We start from the raw sequence: 25,353 nt of genomic DNA, 5'->3' as shown, positions 1-25,353 counted from the left end.
TCATCCCATTTACTCACATTAGAAACTTATCCTTTCATATGGTGCCTATTTAAGTGTCTGTATAAATGCCTCAAAGGTGCTCTGTACAACTACGTTTATTGAATGCATGATTAATTTAATCTAAGATAGATAGAAAAAGCTGGAGTAACCCAGCGAGACAGGCAGCATCTCTGGAGAGAAGGAATGGGTGATGTTTTGGGTCGAGACCCTTCTGCAGTCTCGACCCGAAACGCCGCCCAATCCTACTCTCGAGAGACGCCAAGTTACTACAGCTTGTTGTATCTATCTTCGGTTTTAACCAGCATCTGCAGTTCCTTCCTGCACATTAATTTAATCAATTTATTTTTTGCAGATATTATGGAAATTCCAGAAAGCATCTCATTTTGTAAATCTTTACAAGTAGCAGACTTTAGTGGCAACCCCTTGACCAGGTAAAAAGAACTGCAGTATAAAAATGACCATTCACGTTTAGTATGAACTGCTTTCCAATAATCACAGCTAAATTGAGTAAGTGCAATATCATTGTCAGAACTGAATAATTTATGCATTAGCAGTAATAACATTTTGATGATTAAGGATAATTTCTGCAAACATTTTTGGAATGGTTGAACTGATGCATGTTATTTTTAAACATAAATAATGACCTGATATTTTCCAAATTCTGTTTTTGCACCTGTTAGTTGGTGCAACCTTATGCAGGGTAGTTTGGAGTCCAATAGGAATTTATTCTCCTCGGTAAAATTTTAGATTACCTGTGAATATACTGTGGAAAATATTGTACATACCTTATTGCACACTGGTGGGTATCGACAAATTGATAATAACTGAAAGAAATGGATGGATTATTTTTTCTCAAAAGTAAAATTCATCAATTGATTACCCATGCAATTGCATAAGCTAATCATTCATGATATACCATGCAATTAAGGTAAAGGTGACCTATTCGTTGGTAACGTACCACTTTTACTTTGTTTTTTTGACGTTAATGATGTGTTTTGTTTCTTGTTCTAAACAGTCAAATTCCCAGGCAAACTTTTTGTTCATTTTTGGTTGAGCACAACGAGACGTTTGTCTTTTATTTCAGGCTTGCAACGTTGGGATCAAGAACTTGATCCTGATGTTGTATTCCTGGAATTAAAGACTGACAAATCAGCAGGTCATGTGTGGATAAGGAAAAGTTAGCATTTCATGTTGGTAACTTTTAATCAGTTGCAATGCTTTTCCTATGGAAGGAGTGTGTGTACAATTTGCCTGTAATCCCACCTTTGAGAGGGCTCCAATGATCTATTACCATTTTGTTTAAAGATACAGCATGTAGATGGGCCCTTTGCACCACCTAGTCCACATTGATCAGCCATCACTGCTCACACTAGTTCTATGTTATCCCACCCTCTCATCAATGCCCGACATACTAGGGGCAATTTGCAGAGGTCAATTAACCTACAAAACCCAGACGTCTTTGGATGTGGGGGAAAAATTCTGTAATCATGAAGACCCTTGAAAGACTTGTGCTGGCCCACCTGAAAAATATCACAAACCCCCCTGCTGGACCCTCTGCAATTTGCGTACCGGGCAAATAGATCAGTGGACGACACAGTCAACCTCGGCCTGCACTTCTTCCTCCAGCACCTAGACCGCCAGGGGACCGATACAAGGATTTTGTTTGTGGATTTTAGCTCTGCATTCAACACCATTGTGCCAGAGCTACTACACTCCAAACTCTCCCTGTTGACTGTGCCTGAACGTCTCTGTCAGTGGATCACCAACTTCCTGACAGACATGAAGCAGCATGTGAGGCTGGGAAAGCACATCTTGGACCCACTGACCCTCAGCATAGGAGCACCGCAAGACTGCGTACTCTCCCCTCTCCTCTACTCTCTCTACACCAACGACTGCACTTCCACGGACCCCTCTGTCAAGCTTCTCAAGTTTGCGGACAACACAACCTTGACTCCGGACTGTCAAAGCTGCAACAGCCAGACATAAAAACAGCTTTTTTCCACGAGCTGTAGCTCTACTCAACAGCCAAGTGTCTGGAGCCTACTTTTGCCCTGGTATTTTATTTCATTCATATGTTTAAATTGTAATGTTTTATTTTTAATTGTCTACTGTATATCGTGTTGTTACTTGCGAGCAAAGCACCAATGCAAATTCCTTGTATGTTTACATGCTTGGCTAATAAAATGTATTCAATTCAATTCAAACCGGAGCACCCTGCCAAAATTCATGTGGTCACAGAGAGAATGTTCAAACTCCACGCAGCCAGCACCCGAGGCCTGTCTTAAGGGGCTGTCCCACTGCGGCAACCAAATTTGTGAGTTTAGGAGAGTTTGAAAAAATGTCATTTTGAAGACCTCCTTCGACTATGTAGAAGACTCCTTCGACCTCCTTCGACTATGTTCAATAGCTTTGACTCGCTTCGGGAAAATTGGACTCCGAATAGTGGAGAGTGAAGACGACCTCCTTCCACCTCCCTTCGACCTCCCTTCGACTATGTTGAAGACTATCCACGACAGTGGTTCCCAACCTTTTTTTGGCCATGCCCCTCCTACCCTCGGTTACCTACGAGTAACATGCCGACTTACTATGACCTACTTCGACTAAACCTACGAGTAAAAAAAGTATCGATTTTTTCCACTGCGACCTTTGTTTACTTTTTTTACTCTAGGGTAGTTTTCAATATGTTGAAAAATATGCCGCGACCTAGCTGAGGCGTCGAGTACGCGGGGACTACCCTCGAGCATGAAGGAGAGTTGCAAAGACCTCTGAAGATTTGTGTCAACCATGCTGCGAGTATGACTCGCTAGAACTCGTGGATTAAGTCGCCGCAGTGGGACAGCCCCTTTACCCTACAATGCTTGTTTTCAACCTATACCTTCATGAAATCAATGATTTTTTTTGTTCAACTCCAGGTGCTGGAAAACAGCTGGAAACACTCTTTAGCAAGCCAAGCATTATTGGTGGAAAATGAATCTGTTCACGTTTCAAGTCAAGGGCCCTTCATTAATTAGTATTGGAAGAGAAATGAGTTGGTATTGGGAGAGGTGGGGGAGGAGATGATTAGAACAAAGGGAATATGGTGAGACTGCATTAGTTAATGTAGCAGTTAAGGTCATATTAACCTCATTTGTATTGCTTGTGCTAAAGCTGTGCGATGTGCTCTGCAGACCCAACTAAACAGCTGAAAATTAAGCTGACATGTTGATGGGGAGGAATGATTAGTTCCCACACAGAAAGAACGAGTTGTTTAAAATTGAAGAATCTGATCTGACTCCTGCAAGCTGCAATGCATCCAGACCGAATATAATGTGTTGTTCCTCAAAAAGAAGATAGTCACAGACACAAAAACCTGGAATAACTCCAGCGGGTCAGACAACATCTCTGGAGGAAAGGAATAGGTGACGCTTCGGGTCGAGGCCCTTCTTCAGACCAAGTTGTGTTCGACGTCATCTGGTCTCGCCCTGTCACAGATTTCACTTTTGTTCTACCCACCCCTTTCCCACCTAAAGCTAACACATTGCTGTCAGACGCTGCTTGACCCACTGAGTGTTTCCAGCATTTATTGGTTTTTATTCTATTGTTGAGACATTTCTCGAATTATTTAAAATTAGCTTTTAGCATTTTTATCTTTTGACTTTTTAGGATACCTCTTTATATAATTGCTTCAAATCAAATTTACGGTTTGACAGATGACCTTCTGTAACACACAAATTCCTGTGCTTCATTTCCCAGAACACGTTTCCAATTTTTTCCTGGTTAGATTTAAGACATCGATTGAGAAAGCTCTCTTCAACCATTAGACATTCCATCCCTTCACTTTCCATTGGACTGTATTTTCCCCCACATCTACATGTTATTAATTCAAGATGTTTCTTTTTAATACCTTCCAAGTTGGAAGCAAATTTAACTCATCCATCTGTTGAAATATTTGGAGCCCTTCCAAAAATCTTTCTCTTTTGTCAACTCAGTTTAAATATTCTAGCACCATCTAGTATATTGATTATTTCAAAAGTTGTACCATTGTGTTCAAGAAGTCCAGGTTTGTAGGTTAATTGGTTTGTAAATGTATAAATTGTCCCTAGTGTGTGTGTGGGATGGTATTAATGTGCGGGGATCGCTGGTTGGTGCGGTCCCGGTGGGCTGAAGGGCCTGTTTCCGCACTGTATCTCTAAACTAAACTAAAATTGTCTGGTGTTTCCTTTTCTTATTCCGTTCTGCAACATTTCTAAATTCTTAATAACCAGATTAAAAAGGATATTTGATTTTAATGGGAATTAGAAAGCGCAGCTACTGCACCAAGATGTTTCAAATAACAGGAGTTACATTATTGGCAATGACACTGGACGTTAAGCTGCTTAAGGAGTCATGGATTTTGATGCATTTGAATAGGTATATAAAAAATTGGTTTTGATTTATTGGCTGGCTGAGATCTGGAAACCTCTCACCTAACCCTTGCTCTCTACTTCACCTTCTTTCGTTGAATATTCCTTAAAACCCAACTCTCTGACTGTCTGAAGAAAAGTCCCAACCCAAAACGTCACCAATCCATGTTCTCCAGAGCTGCTGCCTGACCAGCTGGGTTACTCTGGCACTCTGTGTCGATTTTCTCCAACTAGGCATCTGGTCATTGCTCCTGTATTTCTGACTCCTGCTGGAAAACACTCCTGTTAAGTATCCAGTGATTCATTTTCCAGATGCTTTTCGTACAAACATCAAACATGCAAGCCGCTGCTGAACACAGAGTGGGACATTAATGTTCGTGTTCACCACAGCAGTGATTAATGTTTCCAGGTTATTATTTGGGTACCTGATTACTAACTTCTATATATAAAAAAAGACCCGGAATTTCTATGGACTGCCATCCCATTCCCTTTTGGGATGCAAACGCTATTTTGATTTCCTCTTGTGTTTTAAGTTGTTTCACAAAGAGACACATGTTTATGTTTAGGGATACAGCGTGGAAACAGGCCCTTCGGCCCACCGAGTCCGCGCCGACCAATGATCCTCGAATACTTACATTATCCTACACACACTACGGACAATTTTACAATTATACCAATCCAATGAATCTCCAAACCTATACGTCTTTGGAGTATGGGAGGAAACTGGAGATCCCGGGAAAAACCCATGCAGGCCACGGGGAGAACATACAAACTCCCTACAGACAAGCACCCGTAGTCAGGAACAAACCCGGGTCTCTGACGCTGTAAGGCAGCAACTCTACCGCTGCGCCGCTGTGCCGCCCATAGAGCTAGAGTCAGCATCTTTGGAGAATATGGATAGACGAGATTTCTGGCTGAGCGCCTTCTTTAGGTCCAAAACGTTGCCGGTCCATGTTCTCCAAAGATGATGCCTGACCTGCTGAGTTACTCCAGCACTTTGTGTCCTTTTGTGAATTAACCATCGTCTGCAGTCCTTTGTTTCTACGTTTTAAGTTGCTTCCTGATGTCACTCTTAAGTAGCTGCTTCTTTGTCATCTCTAGTCTATACCAACCATCAATCCCCCATTTACACTCATCCTATAGTTTTATTTCTATTCCGTATTCCCAGCAACTCCCTCCCAATTCTATCTACTGCTCAATGATGCAGTAGGGGTGATTTACAGCGACCAATAAACCTACCAATCACTTCTTTGGGATGTGTGGGAAACCTGCGTTTTCACAGGGATGTTATGCGGGGGAACGATGGAGGAGGAGTGACTGTACTTTGTCCCTTCCACCACAGTGAAGAATGCTGCGGTGGATGTTTGTGTTCAATTTTATTGTGTACTGTGTTTTTTTTTTAATTGTACCGCTGCTGGCAAGTTCATTTCACTGCACTTTATTTTGTATGTGATGAATAAAAACTGTTTGATTGATATGCAAATTCCACGCAGACGGTGCCCGAGGTCGGGATTGAACCTGGGTCCCTGATGCCGTGTGGCATTACTGCTGTGCTGCCTTATTATCTTAGTTTCAAATTCTGTTGCTAAAATGCACCCTGTTCTGCAATTCTGTATTTCAAAGGTTTCAAAGGTCTTTTATTGTCACGTACCAATTAAGGTGACAATATGTGATATGTGAATTACCATGCAACCATACACAACACGGCACACAATTACATAAAAGTTAACATAGACATCCACCGCAGCGGATTCCACGCATTCCTCACTGTGATGGAAGATAAAGTTCAATTTTCTTCCTCTTTATTCTCCCGTGGTCGGGGCAGTGGAGCCATCTCTCGGGGTGATTGAAGCTCCCGCAGCTGACGGCCGAAGCCCCTGCATCGGGGCAAGCGAAACCACCGCGTTGGGGCGATCAAAACTCCCGCGGTTTGGAATTCCCAAAGTCGGTCTCTGATCAGAGACTGCGGGCTCCATGATGTTCAGTCCGCAAGCACCTGCGGATGGAGCTCCGAGGTCGACCCCTGGCAAAGGGATCGCGGGCTCCGTGATGATAAGTCTGCAGGTGACCACGGTGGAGCTCTTAAAATCAGTCTCCAGCAAAGGCCGCCAACTCCTCAATGTCAGGTCGCAGTGCGGACGGAGATACGAAATGAAAAAAAATTGCATCTCCGTCGAGGTGAGAGATTAGAAAAAGTTTCCCCCAACCTCCACCCCCCCTCCCTCCCTCCCTCAAACAAGCTAAAGAACGCATTAAAACAAGCTAAAGAACACTTAAAAAATGCATTTAACAAATACAATTTAAATGCCATTACTGGCTGGGGAAAACTGCATGAGGGACTGGGCAACAGCTGAAGTGATGCATGCCACGTATTAGTGGGAGCAGGCCATTTATAGTAACGTTAATGTTTCAAATGTGCCAGCTTCTTTTGCAAGGGAGCATGCTAACATGTTGCCGGATATGGCAACAGGAAGTAAGGTTTTCAAGGCGAGGTGTCTCCAGGTGCATGTATTCTAGTAGAAGATGTTTAGTTTAGAGATACAATGCAGAAACAGGTCCTTTGACCCACCGAGACCTCACCGACCAGTGATGCCCACACATTAACACTGTACTACACTGGACAATTTTTGTTAATACCAAGCAAATTAACCTACAAACCTGCACGTCTTTGGAGTGTGGGAGGAAAGCAAAGTTCTCGGAGAAAACCCATGCAGATCACATGGAGAGCGTACAAAGTCCTTACATGTGAGCACCTGTAGCCAGGATCGAACCTGTGTCTCTGGCGCTGTAAGGCAACAACTATACTGTGGCACACTGTGCACTGACTATACTCACTGTGCTGCCCATGTCCTCCCACCGATGCATGTTTAATTTACCTGGCATATCCGATAATTTATTATACGTTTATCTATTGTGTTATCGTGTTTAATGTGCCTGTAAAGCTGCAACGAGTGAGGATTTCATTGGTCTGATCCTGGTGCATATGACAATTAAACCCTTCTTGGACTCTTGAACTAATGCTTGTAATCTCGTGCCCATTAATATCAGGTGTGGATTGAAAATTATGATGACTCCTAATGATCTTTTTGCAGGTTACCTGAAAGTTTTCCCGAATTGCGAAATTTGACTTGTCTCTCCCTGAATGATATCTCGCTACAGGCCCTTCCAGAAAATATTGGAAAGTAAGTTTGATCGCTTTTACGATGGAGTTTATCACATATCGGATAAAACTTAAAAATATATAATTTTTTAATATTATTAATGTTTTTCTACTCAGCAAATAATGCAGATAGAAACGAAAACTACATGTCACCAATGTATTATTTTAGTTTTTTTAAAAAAAGAGTGATTTTGACAACGGAACAGAGAAAAAATAATCGGTGGATGGAAGTGCATGTGGTTGACCTTGTGACTAGATATTTTACAGCTGTCTTCAGTAAAGAGAAGGATGCTTTGAATGTTGTCGTAAAGAGAGATGTGTGGATAAAACAATTTGAAGAGATAGGATTAGTTGATACTGGCTTATCATTGTTACGTATTCTGCATAATAGTGTAAAACTTAGTGTTTTGTACTATCCAGTCACATCATGCCATATGTGAGTACAACAGATAGTGCAAAAGAGAAAATAAACAGAATTTGTGTTGCAGCATCAGAGGAAGTGCAGATGTAAAATAAAAAGTGCAAGGGCTACAACAAGGTTAACTGGAAGATTGGGAATATATCCTTAGCATATGAGAGATCGGTCAGGAGTCTGATGGGTTGATGAGAAGATCTGTAAAAGGTTTCAAGAAGGAACTGCAGATGCTGGAAGATCGAAGGTACTCAAAAATGCTGGAGAAACTCAGCGGGTGCAGCAGCATCTATGGAGCGAAGGAAATAGGTGACTGAAGTCTGACTGAGTCTGAAGAAGGGTTTTGGCCCGAAACGTCACCTATTTCCTTCACTCCATAGATGCTGCTGCACCCGCTGGGTTTCTCCAGCATTTTTGTGTACCTTCTGTAAAAGGTTTGTAGTGCATGGAGTAAAGTTGCCCAATAGAGTCACCATAGATTCATGATTATTGTGGGAGATAAGGGTGGCAATAATCAAGCGTTGAGTCATTTAAAAAAATGTATTGTTAAATGCAAAAATTCTCTCAAGGGATTTAAGAACTGCAACTGTTAAACCGTCGTTTTAAAAAAAAATAGAAGTGGTGTAGAATAACCTTCAGCATTGGTAGTGAGAAAATTACAGGATCATAACACACTTTAAGGGAGATATCATTCCCCAAGGCCATGGGTTTAAGGTGAGGGTTGGAAGGATCTGAGGAATAATTTATTTTTCAACTGGAGGTTGGATGCAATGTAAGGGGGTGGTTGAGGCAAACTCTCACAACATTTAAAGAGCATCTGTGCACTTGAATTGACCAGGAATGGAAGGCAAAACCGACCAGGCATGGATCACTACAGACCAAGTACTGGTTAATGGTATTAGTATAACTGTTTACTTGATCTTTGATGTACACTTGAGGGGCCATAGAGCCTGTTACTGTGCCTTTTGACTCTAAAAAGGACAAATATAATTCTGACGACAATCACGAGTTAGTGAGAAACATGCCTTTTTCTTCTCCAGAGCAGATTGTCACTTAAAAAACAATATTCTTTGATTAACTAATGAAGAGGGTTGATGGAGTACTGTCGTTGATGATGTGTATGGCCTTTCTAAATGTGTTTGATGAATTGCCACGTAAATTGTTCTCAAAACTGAAAGTCGTGTATCTAAGAGGATGGCGACAAGGTGAATTTAAATTAAACCCGGGGAAGGAAAGCAGACCTTGATGTGTGCAATTATTTCATATGGAAGAGGAGAGAAATGGCCATGCCTGCTTAACGGGGCTGTAATTCTTCCTGTTGTACATTAATCTATCATACTTGTCAGTCGCATATTTTTGTGAGAAATTTAATCAGTTGGTTGCTGAAAGTACAGTATAATGCAGGGATGTGTGAATTGATGCAGTTTTTGGCAGTATAATATGAAGTAGATGATAAATGGTTAAAAATGTAGTAGGAATATGCGCAAATGGGGTTTTCATATGTGCAACATTATATTTAGCTTAGTTTAGAGATACAGTGTGGAAATGGTGAATGGTAGAATCCTGCTGGGGGGGGGGGGGAGTGAGTTGACGGGACTGAGTAAAATGAGGTTCTTTGAAAATGGGAGTTTAATAAGTAATAGGGACTCAGAGGGCCAGAGCCCTTGCGTCTGTATACAGTAATACTCTGCTAATTTTCACTATGCCCCTGTTTGACATTACAAGGGAAATCAGTTGAAGCATCATATGTGTGGGGGTGGGGTGGGGGAGAGAATCAAATGAGTCGTTCTACTGATGGTCTGGTAGATTAATTATTCTGTAGTAGTCTGCAATATATGATTTGATTATTTAGTTACAGATGATTTAACTAATTTGAACCCTTTTTTTTGCAAAGAAGTCACTTTTTTAAACAACAGATTAAAATGTTGTTTCCAGTTACGTGTAGCATTTCTGAGCGATGCTGTTAGCTTCTTTTTATGTTTATGAGTGTACTTAGCTTCAGGGTATATTGATGTTCCATGTGAGCACACCAGGGTCATTTGCCAAGGCTATCTTGTGTGAACAGAGCAGGAAAATGAGCTGTCTCTGAACATATTATTTAATCATCCCATTACTTGCATAGGCATGAGTGCTGCGATATTTGATATTTCACACCATTATAACTTTTTGGAGAGAGGATAAATTATTCTTGCCAGAATTGGTTAATAATATGCAACGATCCAAGATGGCTGGTATAAAGCTGTTCTACAAATAGACAATGATGGAAATGTGCAGCAAGTTAGTTAGCATCAGTAGCACGCAAAATCACAAACCGTAAGCAATTGATTCACTTTGGTGTTTGTTGAAAAATTCTATCTGGTGTAGCAAAGGATGTCTAATATCAAGTTGCTGCGTGGAATTTTAATTTCTTTAAAATATCTGTTCAAAGTGAAAGTGGTCAGGCCTTCCTTGGCTGGGCGCATCTATTGTTGATGTTCTCACAGGCACCTTTTGCATTTCAATGGGATAGTTGAGTCTGGCATTTTTGGCTGGCATTTTGCCTAACCTTTGCTCCTCTCTTTGCATGTACTAGATGTCATCTACCCTTCACTCCTGGCCTCATAGTTCCTGGTTAAAGCAAAGCCCTTCTCTGTTAAACCAAAAATCCTTTATTTTGACTTTACAACATTTACACAATTTCCCTGTGATCGTTTGGGTTTATTCCAATTTTGAAATAAAAGCAAAAAATGCTGGAAATACTAAGCAAGTCATTCTGCACCTGTGGAGAGAGAAACAGCCAATGCTTGGACACAAGGTGCTAGAGTAACACAGTGGGTCACACACTTATCTCTGGGGAACATAGATAGGTGATGTTTCAATACAGGACCCTTCTTTGGACTGCTTTCTGAAGAATGGTCCCAACCCAAAACATCGTCTATCCATGTATCTCCAAAGATGTTGCCTGACCAACTGAGTAATGGCAGTACTTTGTGTTTGTTGTTGTTGTATACAAATCAGATTCTGCACAAACTCATGAGAGGAATGGATCAGGTAAACTCAAATTCATAGCAAAAAGATTTGAGTATAGCAGCAGGGAGGTTCTACTGCAGTTGTACAGGGTCTTGGTGAGACCACACCTGGAGTATTGCGTACAGTTTTGGTCTCCAAATCTGAGAAGGACATTATTGCCATAGAGGGAGTGCAGAGAAGGTTCACCAGACTGATTCCTGGGATGTCAGGACTGTCTTATGAAGAAAGAAAAGAAAGTCCACTGATGGCGGACTGCGGGGGTGATGCGCCGTTGTGTATGGCTGCTCCTCCTGCAGTCCGTCCTTTCGCCCCTTTTTATTTTTATTTTTAGTGCTGTCCGTGAAGATTGTTCATTGGAAGTCTTCTTTTGGGTGGGGGGTGGGGGGGGGGGGGGGGGGGGGGGGGGGGGGGGGGGGGGGGGGGGAAAAACTGTTTTAATCCCAGTCCTACCTGGTAGGAGATGCGGTTTTCTTCCGAACCGCTTCTTCGTCCTCCCTGTGCGGCCTACCATCGAGCTGGAGCAGCGCTGGAGCGACGATTTCCTGCCGGGACTACAGCTTCGCCGGCGGTGCAGATGCTGGGACACCAACACCAACATGGAGCGGGCGATGCCTTACCGGGCCGCCTTCCGGTAAGCTCCAGGGCACTGGGAACGCCGACTGCAACATCGCTGAGCTGCGGCTGCAGAGCGTCCAGCTGCGGGCGGGCGGCACTGGATTTCAACACCGCGGGGCCTGGTGTCCGAGTTCGCCAGTGTCAGAGGTCCGGCCAGCGCGGCCTGAGAACTTTGGACATTGCAGTCTTCAGGGAGGAAGCGGCCGCTTCAGTCCAAGCCGCTGAAGAATGTTCAACCGACGCCGACGATCCAGCCTCGCGGCAGAGGGCCTGAGAACATCGAGTTGGCTGAGGAGGCCACATATAGACCCCGACCTTGGGTGGACTATGAGGGGGAGAACTGGATATTTTTAGTGCCTTCCCTCACAGTGAATTCTGCTGTGGGGGGACGTTTCATGTTGATTTCTATAGTGTACTGTTCTGTGTCTTTTTTTCTTTTTCTCTTTTTTTGTTTTGTATGGATTTATTGACATTTGATCTGTTCAATTAATTTAATCAATCTCTGTAAAGCACTTTGGTTCAAATACTGGTTTTGTTGAAAAGTGTTATATAAATAAACATTATTATTATTATTATTATACTCTCTAGAATTTAGGAGATTGAGAGGGGATCTTATAGAAACTTACAAAATTCTTAACGGGTTGGACAGGCTAGATGCAGGAAGATTGTTCCCGATGTTCGGGAAGTCCAGGACAAGGGGTCACAGCTTAAGGATAAAGGGGAAATCATTTAAAACCGAGATGAGAAGAACTTTTTTCACACACAGAGTGGTGAATCTCTGGAACTCTCTGCCACAGAGGGTAGTTGAGGCCAGTTCATTGGCTATATTTAAGAGGGAGTTAGATGTGGCCCTTGTGGCTAAGGGGATCAGTGGGTATGGAGAGAAGGCAGGTACGGGATACTGTGTTGGATGATCAGCCATGATCATATTGAATGGCGGTGCAGGCTCGAAGGGCCGAAGGGCTGAATGGCCTACTCCTGCACCTAATTTCTATGTTTCTATGTGTCTAAATGCTCTCTTGCCCAGAGTAGGGGAATTGAGAACCAGGTTTAAGGTGAGGGTCGAAGATTTAATAGGAATCTGAGGGGTAACTTATTCACACAACGGGTGGTGGGTGGCCACCACTGCAATTGATCCCTGTAACCCCTTTCTTGATGAGCCTTCACAAATGCAACTTTCTGGATACTCCGCCCTATTGAACTGTTGTATTCCAGTTGTATGAAGTGTTGGTGGTTACATTGATATGGATGCCACCTACATCCAAACTGAAACCACTGCCTCAGAACTAAATTAACAGTGAACTTAAATGTCTGAATTTTGTTGCAATCTGCACATTGATCACAGTTGATTCACAGACCACAGTCTGTTCGTATTGGTGGAAATGTGTCATACTCAATGACGGGAGCTCCTCAAGGCTGCGTGCTCAGTCTCCTGCTGTACTCACTATATATTCATGACTGCGTTGCTGGTCATAGTGCGAACTCCATCATCAAGTTCGCTGACGACACCACTGTTGTGGGACGTATCACTGATGGGGATGAGTCCGAGTATAGAAGAGAGATTGAGCAACTGTCCATATGGTGCCAGCACAATAACCTGGCCCTCAATACCAGCAAAACCAAGGAACTGATTGTGGACTTTGGAAGGAGTAGGATGGGGACCCACAGTCCCGTTTATATCAACGGGTCAATGGTTGAAAGGGTCAAGAGCTTCAAATTCCTGGGCGTGCACATCTCTGAAGATCTTTCCTGGTCCGAGAACACTGATGCAATTATCAAGAAAGCACATCAGCGCCTCTACTTCCTGAGAAGATTACGGAGAGTCGGTTTGTCAAGGAGGACTCTCTCTAACTTCTACAGGTGCACAGTTGACCGGTTGCATCGTGGCTTGGTTCGGCAACTTGAGCGCCCTGGAGAGGAAAAGACTACAAAAGGTAGTAAACACTGCCCAGTCCATCATCGGCTCTGACCTTCCTTCCATTGAGGGGATTTATCGTAGTTGCTGCCTCACAAAGGCTGGCAGTATCATCAGACCCACATCATCCTGGCCACACACTCATCTCCCTGCTACCTTCAGGTAGAAGGTACAGGAACCTGAAGATTGCAACAACCAGGTTCAGGAATAGCTACTTCCCCACAGCCATCATGCTATTAAACCTAGCTCGGACAAAACTCTGAACATTAATAACCCATTATCTGTTATTTGCACTTTATCAGTTTATTTATTCATGTGTGTATATACTTATATAATGTTATATGGACACACTGATCTGTTTTGTAGTCGATGCTCTGTTGTGCTGAAGCAAAGCAAGAATTTAATTGTCCTATCAGGGACACATGACAATAAACTCCCTTGAGCTTGAACTTGAGTTGGGGAAATGACAGCTTTGGTTGGACAAGAACCAATTTGGCCCAGATAAATTGGAGTTGAAACTTGGCAAGCCAGAATGTGATTGAACAATGGAGAGCCTGTGTGGTAAGGAAGCGTTAGCTAGAAGTGTAGGGGTAGGAAAGTTAATCCCAGAGTTTATGGATGACCAAAAAGAGAAAGTAAAATAGACTAGAGAAAGGAAGAAAACAAGAGGCAGAAGCTAGGTTTAAGGTTTTTTTATTGTCATGTGTACCATGCTACAGTGAAAAGCTTTATTTTGAATCCCATTCAATTAAATTATACATGAATATATGTGCATAGGTGCAGATTCATTACATTTAAGTGTTATTACTATTTCTCTCCATTCAGGTGCTATCTGATCCGTTCAAGGTTTTGCAGCATTTGCTGTTTATCTCGGATCTCCAGTATCTGCAATACTTGAGCCACAATAGCAGACTCTACACCTTAAAAGTAATGGTGTAAAATATGATGTCCTTTTTTGAACAGTATAGTTACGTCACTGTAAAAGTATCCAAAATTTTGCAAAACACTGAACTGTGGCCTCTAGCCTGCATTTGAAAGCTCTGTCCATACCATAAGACATTATTTATTCATCTTTCTGAATAATGTCATTGGAGTGTAGGAATTTTGTGCAGTCGATCTTTTGGGCTACTTTTGCCGATGCCCAGTTGTAAGTTTGAGTGAAGTTTTATCTTCCTGTTTTGTGACAAAACCTTCCTTATCTTTCAACTGTTTTGGAAAGAAGGGTTGGCCAGATACAAGTGCACATCCGGAGATAATGTGCATGCTCAAACTGTTTCACCCCACCCTATCCAGGTTGGTCTTGTTAGAATTGAAAATTGCAAATTTAGAATTGCAGTGATTTGCAAAGTTCTATCGAGGATCTTAAATTAATCCCCACAAAGCTTTGTAAATGTCAAGTTGCAGAATGGCAAGATAAGCTGTTTGAAGATTCGATGGGAGAAAGGTCATGACGCCAAGTAGCTGAGTTATGAGCACAATTGCCAGGCAGTTGCAATCTTGCCTAATTAAGTTTTGTGTAATAGTTGAGTGTTATTAGCCTATTGAGATATTAGCAGTGCAATTTAGCCTTGTGTAGTATATTTTTACAGTAAATGACTAGTTGCCGCGTCTCTCAAATCTAGTGCTCTACACTGTATGGAGAAATGCGGAGGTTGAGTTTGTGTTAACAGCAGCATATAAAATTAACACCCAAAAAATAAACTGCTGGAGGAACTTAGAGGCACCTGGAAGAGAACTGGTCAGATGATGTTTCATGTCGGGACCTCGAACTTCACAATCGGAGAGGTTTGTGATAGAGCAAGAGGCCATTGACCCCTTGTGGCTGCCCACCCAATCGAAAAGGATCCTACACCCCAGATCGGGTCCTTGCAGGTTTGTTGAGTCCAAGCACTTTTTGAATGTGGTAATTGATTCTTCCTCTGTTACCATTTCCATCACATTATTCCAGGTCCCCACATACTCCTTCAATCAGTATTTCTTTCTCTCAACGCCTTTCTCATCACACCACTTATCAACACATGGATGACCGCATGCAGTTACTGACCTTTTGTGGAGGGAAGTAGATCCTTGCTGTGTACATGGCAGAGAGCTTTTATAGTTTTATATCCGTCAGTTAAATCTCCTTTCAGTGTCCTTTGCTGCAATGAAACACCCAGCCTTGACAGTCTTGCTTCGGGATCTAGAGGCTGTACCTGGGGCAAAAGTGCGTGACGGAGGAGTTTGGTTGTATATTCCACTCTTTCCACAAGCTCTGTGTGTACCTGCGTCTGATTCTTGTTGCCTTTCGCTGCTGAAGAAGTTTAACCATCTGCTAAAGGTTTGTGTGATGATAGTATTGGCAATACAGCAAGGGATGGGACATTGGGTATAAAAGTTGGGAAGACATCTAGCAGCTGTTGAAAACTTTGGTTTAGCCACACTTGCAGCTGGTAAAGCTGCTGCCTCAAGGCACCGACCGGAGACCCAAGTTCGTTCCTGACCTCGGATGCTGACTGTGTGGAGTTTGCAAGTTCTCCCTGTGACTGTGTTGGTTTCCTCTGGGCGCTCCGGTTTTCTCCCATATCCCAAAAACGTGTGGGTTTGCAGGTTAATTAGCACCTGTAGAATTTCCCCTAATGTGTAGGGAGTGGTTATAAATATGTGGGATAACAATGATTATCGGAACTAGTGGTCTACAGAATGAAACAAATGCAATGGGTTGAATATGAATGTGTTTGAACTTTCTGACTTGATGCTGAGTTCGAAGTTGAAAGATCAAGAAAGATATTCATAACGGATAATGTTTGACTTTTTTTACCCAACCAATAGAAGGAAGCTGGTCTCTTCTTCTTTCTCACTTCTCCTCTGGTACTATCATATCCCTTTCTCAGAAATACATTTATTCTAAAATTGTAACTGCTACTGTCTGACCATTGAATTCAGCATTCTTTAATGTATTTTGTGGTACCAATCCCATTTTCTGTTTTCTATGCAATTCTATCCTCAAAGAATAGTTTTCCTACCATTTTCTGTTTGCCGTCAGAAATATTTGCATATGTCTTGCATCACATTGTTAGTTATAAACTGTGACAAACTAAGTATGTGGCTCTTTACATTTATGCAATATGATTGCAAGATATGCTTCCCAGAAATGTGTACTTTCCTTTCTTTGGGACAGTTGTGGGATTGACACACAAAATATTCACACATTTGTGTGCTTCTTGCTTCTTGGAGTCATCAAATTGTAATGAAACAGCAGGAAGCCAATCTTCCCGTTAAATCAGAGCTGCTCTTTATTTCGGACCATCCAGTCTATCCCATTTCCTGAATGTGGACTCTCAAATCTCTTGCCTAGCCGATTCCTGGATTTGCATGTATTCCCATAGTTTCAGACTGTAATCACTTCCTGCATTTATAATTCCCTCCTATATATCCCTTTTTTTTGTCCATTCTTTTTAACCAATTCAATCTGCATTTTTGAAATCTAACTTCTCTTCTGGTCCCCCCCCCCCAAAAGAACTCTGCTAAGTTTTTGTTTCCACCTACCTCATCAATTTTCCCCTGTATAATATATTTATTATCTCTTTCTCCATAGAGATGTTGCAAACATCATTTTTGCTGCTCATGCCGAACCGAAAATGCTCCTTAGATATACCAGCCATTCTCTCAACCTTTTGCTTCTAATCATCCCCACTTCTCCTTTTACTACTGTTCATTATTTATGTTTTGTGACAACTTTTATATTAATTTTTGTTCTTTACACATTTTCTCTCCATCTGGCTTGTGTTTCCTAATATGGTCACCCAGGGACTTGTTTGAATTTTTTATCTGCCTGACCAATCTTTAATGCCACTGACCAGGGGCAGTAATGCCACTGACTGTGTCTCCTACCTTTCATACTACCCCTGACCTGTACTCCGAAACAATCCTCTTCAAAGGTTTCCCATTGTCTATTACAGTTGTAGCTGCCAATAAATGTCCATTCTATCCTGATCCAAATCTCTCATCCTCTTGAAGTTAGCCCATCTTCATTTAAGAATGTTGTTCTTCAATGATCAGTGTTCCCAGAGTGCTCCCCTCCTAATGTCGACATTTCCAATGCTTTATTGATTCGGAAGGATCATAAAATATAGGAACAGAATGAAGCCATTTTGCCCATCGTGCCTGCCATTCGATCATGGCTGATCTATTTTTACCTCTGTAACCACCCCATTCACCTGCCTTCTCCTGTAACCTTGGACACCCTTACTAATCATGAACCTATCAACCTTCATTTTAAAACGACCCATTGACTTGGCCTGCACAGCCATCTATGGCAATGAATTTCCTCGATTCACCACCCTCTGGTTAAAGAAATTCCTCCTCATCTCCTTTCAAATGGTACGTCCTTTTACTCTGAGGCCATGCCCTCTGGTCCTAGACTCTCTCACTATTGAAAATATCCTCTCCACATCCACAACTATTTCATTATTCATGTTGCTTTGTTTTGGAGCAAAGACTTATTAATTGGAAACTCTAAAACCTATTGAGAATATTTCAGTCTACAGTCCAAAAACAAATGTCAAACATAATTAATAAATCACTGATTTGTGCTGTGTGGGATCCAGACATATCTGTGGAAAACCTTTGCAAGATTTCCTTGACTAATGTTGGATGGTGTGAGTGCTCAGCATAATGGCAATCCTTTAATCTGCTTAAAATCTGATCCACGTCAGCTAAAAGCCATTGTTATTTCCACCAATTTGCATTCTTCATGGTTTTCAATTCGGGGGTAAAATGCCCCGGGTAACCAAATGCTGTCTCATGGTCATTGGTCATGTGGGAATGACAAATAAATTTGTGCAAATCAATTTGTGATCTCTGTAGATTTGAATGTTGTGCTTAACTCTTTGAATCATCGGCACGTTCACTGATTAATTTCTCTAATTATCATTACACAGTTTGCTGAATTGAGGGCAGGAGGGAGATTTTGTAATCTATTCGAGTGCCTTGGCCGACTTCCCTGTTCCTCTCTGGCTTCTGACTAGGTCTGTCTGAAGATGGTGAATTTGTACCACTATCTCCGCGAGGTCAGCTAAGGCTTTAATGTCCGAAAGTCGAACTCAAGGTCACCTTGGTCTGTTTGACTCTGTTCACACCCTCTGCTGCTTTTAGCATTTAGCCGTCAAGGATGCCTTGGGAAGAAATTGCCAATTACACTGCCATGGCTTTCCTGATGTCATTTTGGCTGGGGGGAAAAAAGTTTCCTTTTAGGTTAAAAAAAATCAGCAAAACCTCAACCATTCACTTTGTGTGCAGATGGGATTTCTATATTTAGTACAGATATGAGCAAGGATTTATCTGGAATTTAAGCAGATTATAGATTTGTGATAATGTCAAACGCATTGATTTCAGCTCATTCAAACAAAACCAATTCAATTCTTGTGTCACCATGGTGACTGCAATGGTTATGGAAGCCTCATTCCGATGTATTGGCGGCAACTTCGTGCAATGGCAGTGGTTATAAAGTTTTATCAGTTACCGAGGTGAATTGTTGGCCACTTTTTGCACTGATGGTGGAGGACTTGTATCACGGGAGCAGCGCAGTCCACTCGTTAGGGAGGATAGAGCTGCTGCCTCACAATGCCAGAGACCCAGGTTTGATCCTAACCTTGGGTACTATTTCAATGACGTTTGCATATTCTCCCTAGGACCTTGTGGGTTTCCTCCGGGTGCTCTGGTTATCTCCCAGATCCTACATCCTTTTTGGGTTAAACGGACTGTGGAAAATTATAGTGAGCGGATGCATACATGGGATAACTTTGAACTCGTGTGAAATGGTGGGCCGAAGGGACTGTTTCTATGCTGTATCTTTCAATCAATCATTGTCAGCACCAAATCCTCCCAACTTCTGTAGGCCTGTTGTGGAGTAAAGTTTGGTGCATTTCCCCCCCCAAAAAAATACTCTGCTCCAACTGTAGTACAGTGATCCCAGATGTGCTTGCAATATTTTTTCCATTTCACACAGTCTGCTATCCTCGAACCTGTCTCGTGTGCAGCTGCTAACTCATTGCCAATCTAGTGGCGGGTGGGTGGGTGGTTGGCATTGCAGATTGGTGCCATAAGTTTTCCTTTTGAACATCACCCCCCCTGGGGAAAATAGATGCAAATCTGTTAGAGGCGCTGGAAGGTTTAACGTGTTTTCAACTCAATGGCTGTTCTGGGAATAATTTACTACCTTTTCATTCGGTGCATATTTTGTTCTCCCACATCTGGCTGACGTTAATATCAGTGCTTTGTTGGAAGATGATAAAACAGCACTTCTCCACTTGTATACCTGTGGAAGGAGAGTGGTTCATGCTGGAGAGAGAAAACTATAAAGGCAGGCTCTGGTTGGATTAGCTCGAGTTTAGAGAGATGAGTGGGGGGTGGGTCTGATTGAAACCTACTGAATAATGAAATTCGGAGGTCCAGCTCCTAGCAGCATGGTGCACTGACAACAACCTAGCCCTTAACTCCAAGAAGACCAAGGAGCTCATTGTAGACTTCAGAAGGTCTAGGGGCGGCACGCACTCCCCCATCCATATTAACGGGACGGAGGTGGAACGTGTTTCCAGCTTCAGGTTTCTGGGGGTCAACATCTCCGATGACCTCTCTTGGACCCACAATACCTCAACTCTGGTCAAGAAGGCTCACCAGCGTCTCTTCTTCCTGAGGAGACTGAAGACGGTCCATCTGTCTCCTCAGATTCTGGTGAACTTCTACCGCTGCACCATCGAGAGCATCCTTACCAACTGTATCACAGTATGGTATGGCAACTGCTCTGTCTCCGACCGGAAAGCACTGCAGAGGGTGGTGAAAATTGCCCAACGCATCACCGGTTCCTCACTCCCCTCCATTGAGTCTGTCCAAAGCAAGCGATGTCTGCGAAGGGCGCTCAGCATCGCCAAGGACTGCTCTCACCCCAGCCACAGACTGTTTACCCTCCTACCATCTGAGAGTCGCTACAGGTCTCTCCGTTGCCAGACCAGCAGGTCCAGGAACAGCTTCTTCCCTGCGGCTGTTACATTCCTTAACTCTGTACCCCGGCGATTGCCAGTCACCCCACCCCTCCCGAACACTCCTTCCACCAGAAAAATTGCGCTACTATGACTGTATGTACGTAAATATATTTATTGCTCATATTCCATGTTCGCTCTTCTGGGGAGATGCTAACTGCATTTCGTTGTCTCTGTACTTGTACACTGCACAATGACAATAAAGATTGAATCTTGAATCTTGAAATCTCTTGAATCTTGAAGAGTTAGTTAGAGTGGATGTGATGAGGATAGTACCATTAGTGGGAGAATCGAGAACCAGAGGGCACAGTCGCAGAATAAAAGGTTGCACCTTTAGAATGGATATGTGGAGGAATTTCTTTAGCCAGTGGGTGGTGAATCTGGAATTCATCGCCGCACACGGCTGTGGAGACCAAGTCATTGGGTATTTTTAAAAGGGAGATTGATGAGTTCCCGATTCGGAAGGCCATCAAAGGTTACAGGGAGAAGTCAGGCGGGTAAATAGGTTGCAATTGGCAAAAGACCAGCCAAAATTGAATAGTGGAGCAGACTCTCTGGGCTGAACGGCATAATTCGGCTGCTATGCCTTATAGTCTTATGGCCTGTTTTCTCTTGTTGCAAGAGGTTAGATGCTGCTGCAGCAGAATTAATTCATAAGGTCATAACTGATTGGAGCAGAATTAGGCCACCTCCGTTCAATCATGGCTGATGTATCTTTCCCTCCAAACCCCTTTCTCCTGCCTTCTCCTCATAACCCCTGACACCTATACCAATCCAGAATATATCTATATCTGCTTAAAAAATATCCACCGACTTGGCCTCCACAGCCTTCTGTGGCAATGAATTCCACAGATTCACCACCGTCTGACGAATTATATTTCTTCCTCATCTTCCTAAAAGAACGTCCTTTAATTCTGAGGCTGTGACCTCTGCTCCTAGACTCTCCCACTAGTGAAAACTTCCTCTCCACATCCACTCGATCCAAGCCTTTCACTATTCGGTAAGTTTCAATGATGTGCCCCTTCATCCTTTAAACTCCAGCGAGTAGAGGCCCGGCGCCCTCAAATCCTCATCATATGTTAACCTACTCATTCCCAGGATCATTCTCGTAAACCTCCTCTGAACCCTCTCCAGAGGCAACTCATCCTTTCACCGATATGGGGCCTAGAATTGCTCTCAATACTCTAAATGCAGCATGGCGTGTGCCTTGGAGCCTCAGCACTACATCCCTGTTTTTGTATTCTTGTCTTCATGAAATAAATGTTATTTTGAAATTCGTAGCTTTTGATTCCATTTTCACATGAGGCAGTATTGATCTAAATTCAGTTCACCGAATTCAATAATAATTCTGATTGAGCCAACTTTGAACATCTGAGAGTTTTCAAACATAGATGTGTCATTATTTTAATCTCAGCCATTACTCGAGCCATCTGGTAACACAGTGATGCAGCTAGTAGAACAGACTCCTCGCTCTTCAGGAACCAGGTTCAATGTTGACCTCGGGTGCTGTATGTGTGGAGTTTGCACGTTGTCCCTGTGATCCCTCCAGGTGCTCCAGTTTCTTCCCACATCCCAAGAACGTTCAGTTTGGGAAGGTTATTGTCCATTGTAAATTGCTCCCTGTGATTGGGTGTGTAGTAGAATCTGGAGGGAGTTAATGAGAGTATGGGGAGAATTCAACGGGATTTGCAGTGGGTTAATGTGATGGTCGGCACAGACACAGTGGGTTGAAGGGCCTGCTTCCTTGTTGTATGACCCTGTGATCTCAGTGCCAATTGATCATATAGTCAAACCAGAAGGACAAGATACTTCTAATTTGTTTGTGTGCTAACCAGTCAACGGAAAGACTATATATGATTTCAATCGAGCCATCCACAGTTTACAGATGCATGACAAAGGGAATAATGTTTAATGCCAGGTAAAGTCCAGTAAAGTCTGATTAACACTGCCTGATGGTCTTTAATGAGGTAGATAGTACGCTCAGGACTGAACTCTTTCCAGCTTAATTACGTGTTGCCTATAACAGAATGACCACTTTGCTCTCTGGTTGTTGGTAGGATGGTTCAGTTGCCTGATAACAACTGGAATGCAACTGTCTCTGAATCTGGAGGTGCTTGTTTTCACACTTCTATACCTTGCCTGATGGGAGAGGGGAGAACAGAGTGACGGATGTGAGGTGCATTATTGATTCTGCTGATGGCCGTGAAGTGTAGATGGAATCACTGGAACAGATGTTGGTTTGTGCGATGGTCTGTGTCAGCAATTCCCTGTAATTTCTTGCAGTTTTGGATGGAGCTGTTCCCAAACCATGCTCTGATGCATCCCGATAAAATGCTTTCTATGACACCTGTACAAGTTGTTGAAAACATGCCAAAATCCCTAAGTCCGAAGGAAGTAGAGGCATTGGTGTGCTGCCTTGGCAATTGCTTTGAGCATTGTGTTCAGTTTTGGTCATCCCGCTATAGGAAAAATGCCATTAAGCTGGAAAGAGCTCAGCGAAAATTTACAAGAATATTGCCAGAACTTGAGGGGCTGAGCTACAGGGAGAGGTTGGGCAGGCTAGGACTTTATTCCTTGGTACGCAGGAGGCTGAAGAGTGATTATATAGAAGTGTACAAAATCATGAGGGGAATAGATACAGTGAATGTACAAAGACTTTTTCCCATGGTAAGGGAACCAAGAACTGGAGGTTCTGAAGAAGGGTCTCGACCCGAAACATCACCCATTCTTTCTCTCCAGAGAAGCTGCCTGTTCCGCTGAGTTACTCCAGCATTTTGTGTCTACCCACGAACTGGAGGGGATAAGTTTAAGATGGGAGGGGAAAGATTTAATAAGAACACGAGGGGCAACATTTCCATACAGAAAATGGTGGATATATGGAACGAGCTGGCAGATTTGAGGCAGGTGCAATAACAACATTTAAAATAAATTTGGACAGGTGCAAGGTGCACGGTGCTTTGAAGGATATGGGCCAATACTGGGCAAATAGGACTAGCTTAGATGGGACATCTTGGTCGGCATAGATAAATTGGGCAGAGGGGCTTATTTCCCTGTGGAAGGCCTCACTCCCCATCTCGTTTTTTTCCACCTCCCACCCTACAGCAGTTCTTGGAATTTCCATAGATTTCATAGTCGGTTGTCAGACCAGTTCTGCAGAATGGCATTTTTTAAAGGCGTGATGCTTACCAACCATAATATGTCTTTGCTCGAATCACATCTATAAAATGCCCTTTTGTAAATGTTTGTGTTTCTTTTTGCTGTTTTAGTCTTTTGAACCTGGCATCGCTTGAGTTAAGAGAGAACCTGCTGACATTGCTACCAGAGTAAGTTTGATTTTTTTGTGTGCATTTGTAAAAGTATACAATGGTATAAGATTGCGAATTTAAAATTCTAGCTGATAAGGATGAAATTATTTTTTTTTGATCAGGGTGTTATACGCTGACACTAGATGGAACACTGGTTCAAGAATTATGCAAAATTAGCACATGGGGAATATATCTCGGGTAATATTTCTCGAAACAAAACTCTAATTGAAAAATAACCAATTTATTAAACAATTAATGAATTCAATCATTGGTTTAATTTAAAATAATCAAACTTAATTCACTTTTATAGGTTTCTCCCCAATGTACTTACTTCCAAGGTGATGGAGACAATAGGGAGAGAGGGAAAATGAGAATGTAGGGGGGACTATGTTCTTAGCTCTGACCCCTGACATTAAAGTCACATTTCTGGGTGGAGATGGCCTCTGCAAGGTGAAGCTACATGCTCCAGAAATAGATTTTGAATTCAAATTATGGAAAGTGAGCAAAGAAGGATATCAAAGCATGATGCCGCATGGAAACAGGCCCTTCAGCCCACCCAGTTTTCCTGCATGTGTTCTCTAATGTCGGGGAAGATGTCTGAGGCCAGAGACCATAAGCATGTGTTCCCAGAATATCCCTTCCATTTCATTGATCAGCTCTGTGACACAGCCCTCTGAGAACCCCATGGATGAAGATTACACACTGGGAACTACTAAGAGGTGTTAGTTTGACCACTCCACTCCTCTCATTTCTGCTAGACAAACAACTTCCAGCTTGCAAATGCTCTTCCAATGAGAAAATCTGACAGCAAATCGCACTTTCTGAAAAACAGATGCAATGCTTTAAGGCGCCAGTCAAGCTGCATTTGGAGTTCTGTCAGCAAATCTGGGCCCCATGTCTGAGGAAGGGTGTGCTGGCTCTGGAGAGGGTCCAGAGGAGGTTTACAAGAATGATTCCAGGAATGAGTGGCTTAGCATATGATGAGTGTTTGATAGCACTTGAGCTTCTACTCGCTGGAGTTGAAACGTTGAGGGGGGGATCTCCTTCAAACTTACAGAATAATGAAAGGCGTAGATGGAGACTTTTGCCTTCCATCACAGTGAGGAGGTGTCTGGTGAACTCACTGTGGTGGATGTTAAATTTGTGTTTATTGTGTGTTTTGTTATTTTATTACATGTATGACTGCAAGGCAACAAAATTTCGTTCAGACTGAAAGGTCTGAATGACAATAAAGTTTCCAAGATTCCAAGATTAATCTGGAAAGAATGTTTCCACTGGTGGGAGAGTCTAGGACCAAAGGTCATAGCTTCAGATTTAAAGGGGTCTCTTTCAGAAACGCGGTGAGGAAGAACTTCTTTAGTCACAGTGTAATTAATCTGTGGAACTCATTGCCACAGAGGGCAGAGGAGACCAAGTCAGTGGATATTTTTAAGGCAGATATAGACAAATTCTTGATTAGAATGGGTGTCAAGGGTTATGGGGAGAAGGCAGGGAAATTGGATTAGGAGATCCGCCTTGATGGAATGGCAGAGTAGACTC

The 25,353-nt window shown here is 42.7% G+C and overlaps 1 protein-coding gene across 1 annotated transcript in view; it reads left to right on the top strand.

The window, feature by feature from the left end:
- lrrc1 (leucine rich repeat containing 1) overlaps positions 1 to 25,353 on the top strand; it is a 126,294-nt gene that overhangs the window by 51,410 nt on the left and 49,531 nt on the right. Inside the window, exons 3-5 of the mRNA XM_055635229.1 lie at positions 353 to 431; positions 7,475 to 7,564; positions 23,776 to 23,832. Of these exons, the coding sequence (XP_055491204.1) occupies positions 353 to 431; positions 7,475 to 7,564; positions 23,776 to 23,832 (226 nt within the window). The remainder of the gene's footprint in view (positions 1 to 352; positions 432 to 7,474; positions 7,565 to 23,775; positions 23,833 to 25,353) is intronic.

This window comes from Leucoraja erinacea, chromosome 5 (assembly GCF_028641065.1).
Source record: "Leucoraja erinacea ecotype New England chromosome 5, Leri_hhj_1, whole genome shotgun sequence".
NCBI lineage: Eukaryota > Metazoa > Chordata > Chondrichthyes > Rajiformes > Rajidae > Leucoraja > Leucoraja erinaceus.
Note: the sequence above shows the minus strand (reverse complement) of the source record. Positions and strands in the feature narration are given on the sequence as shown.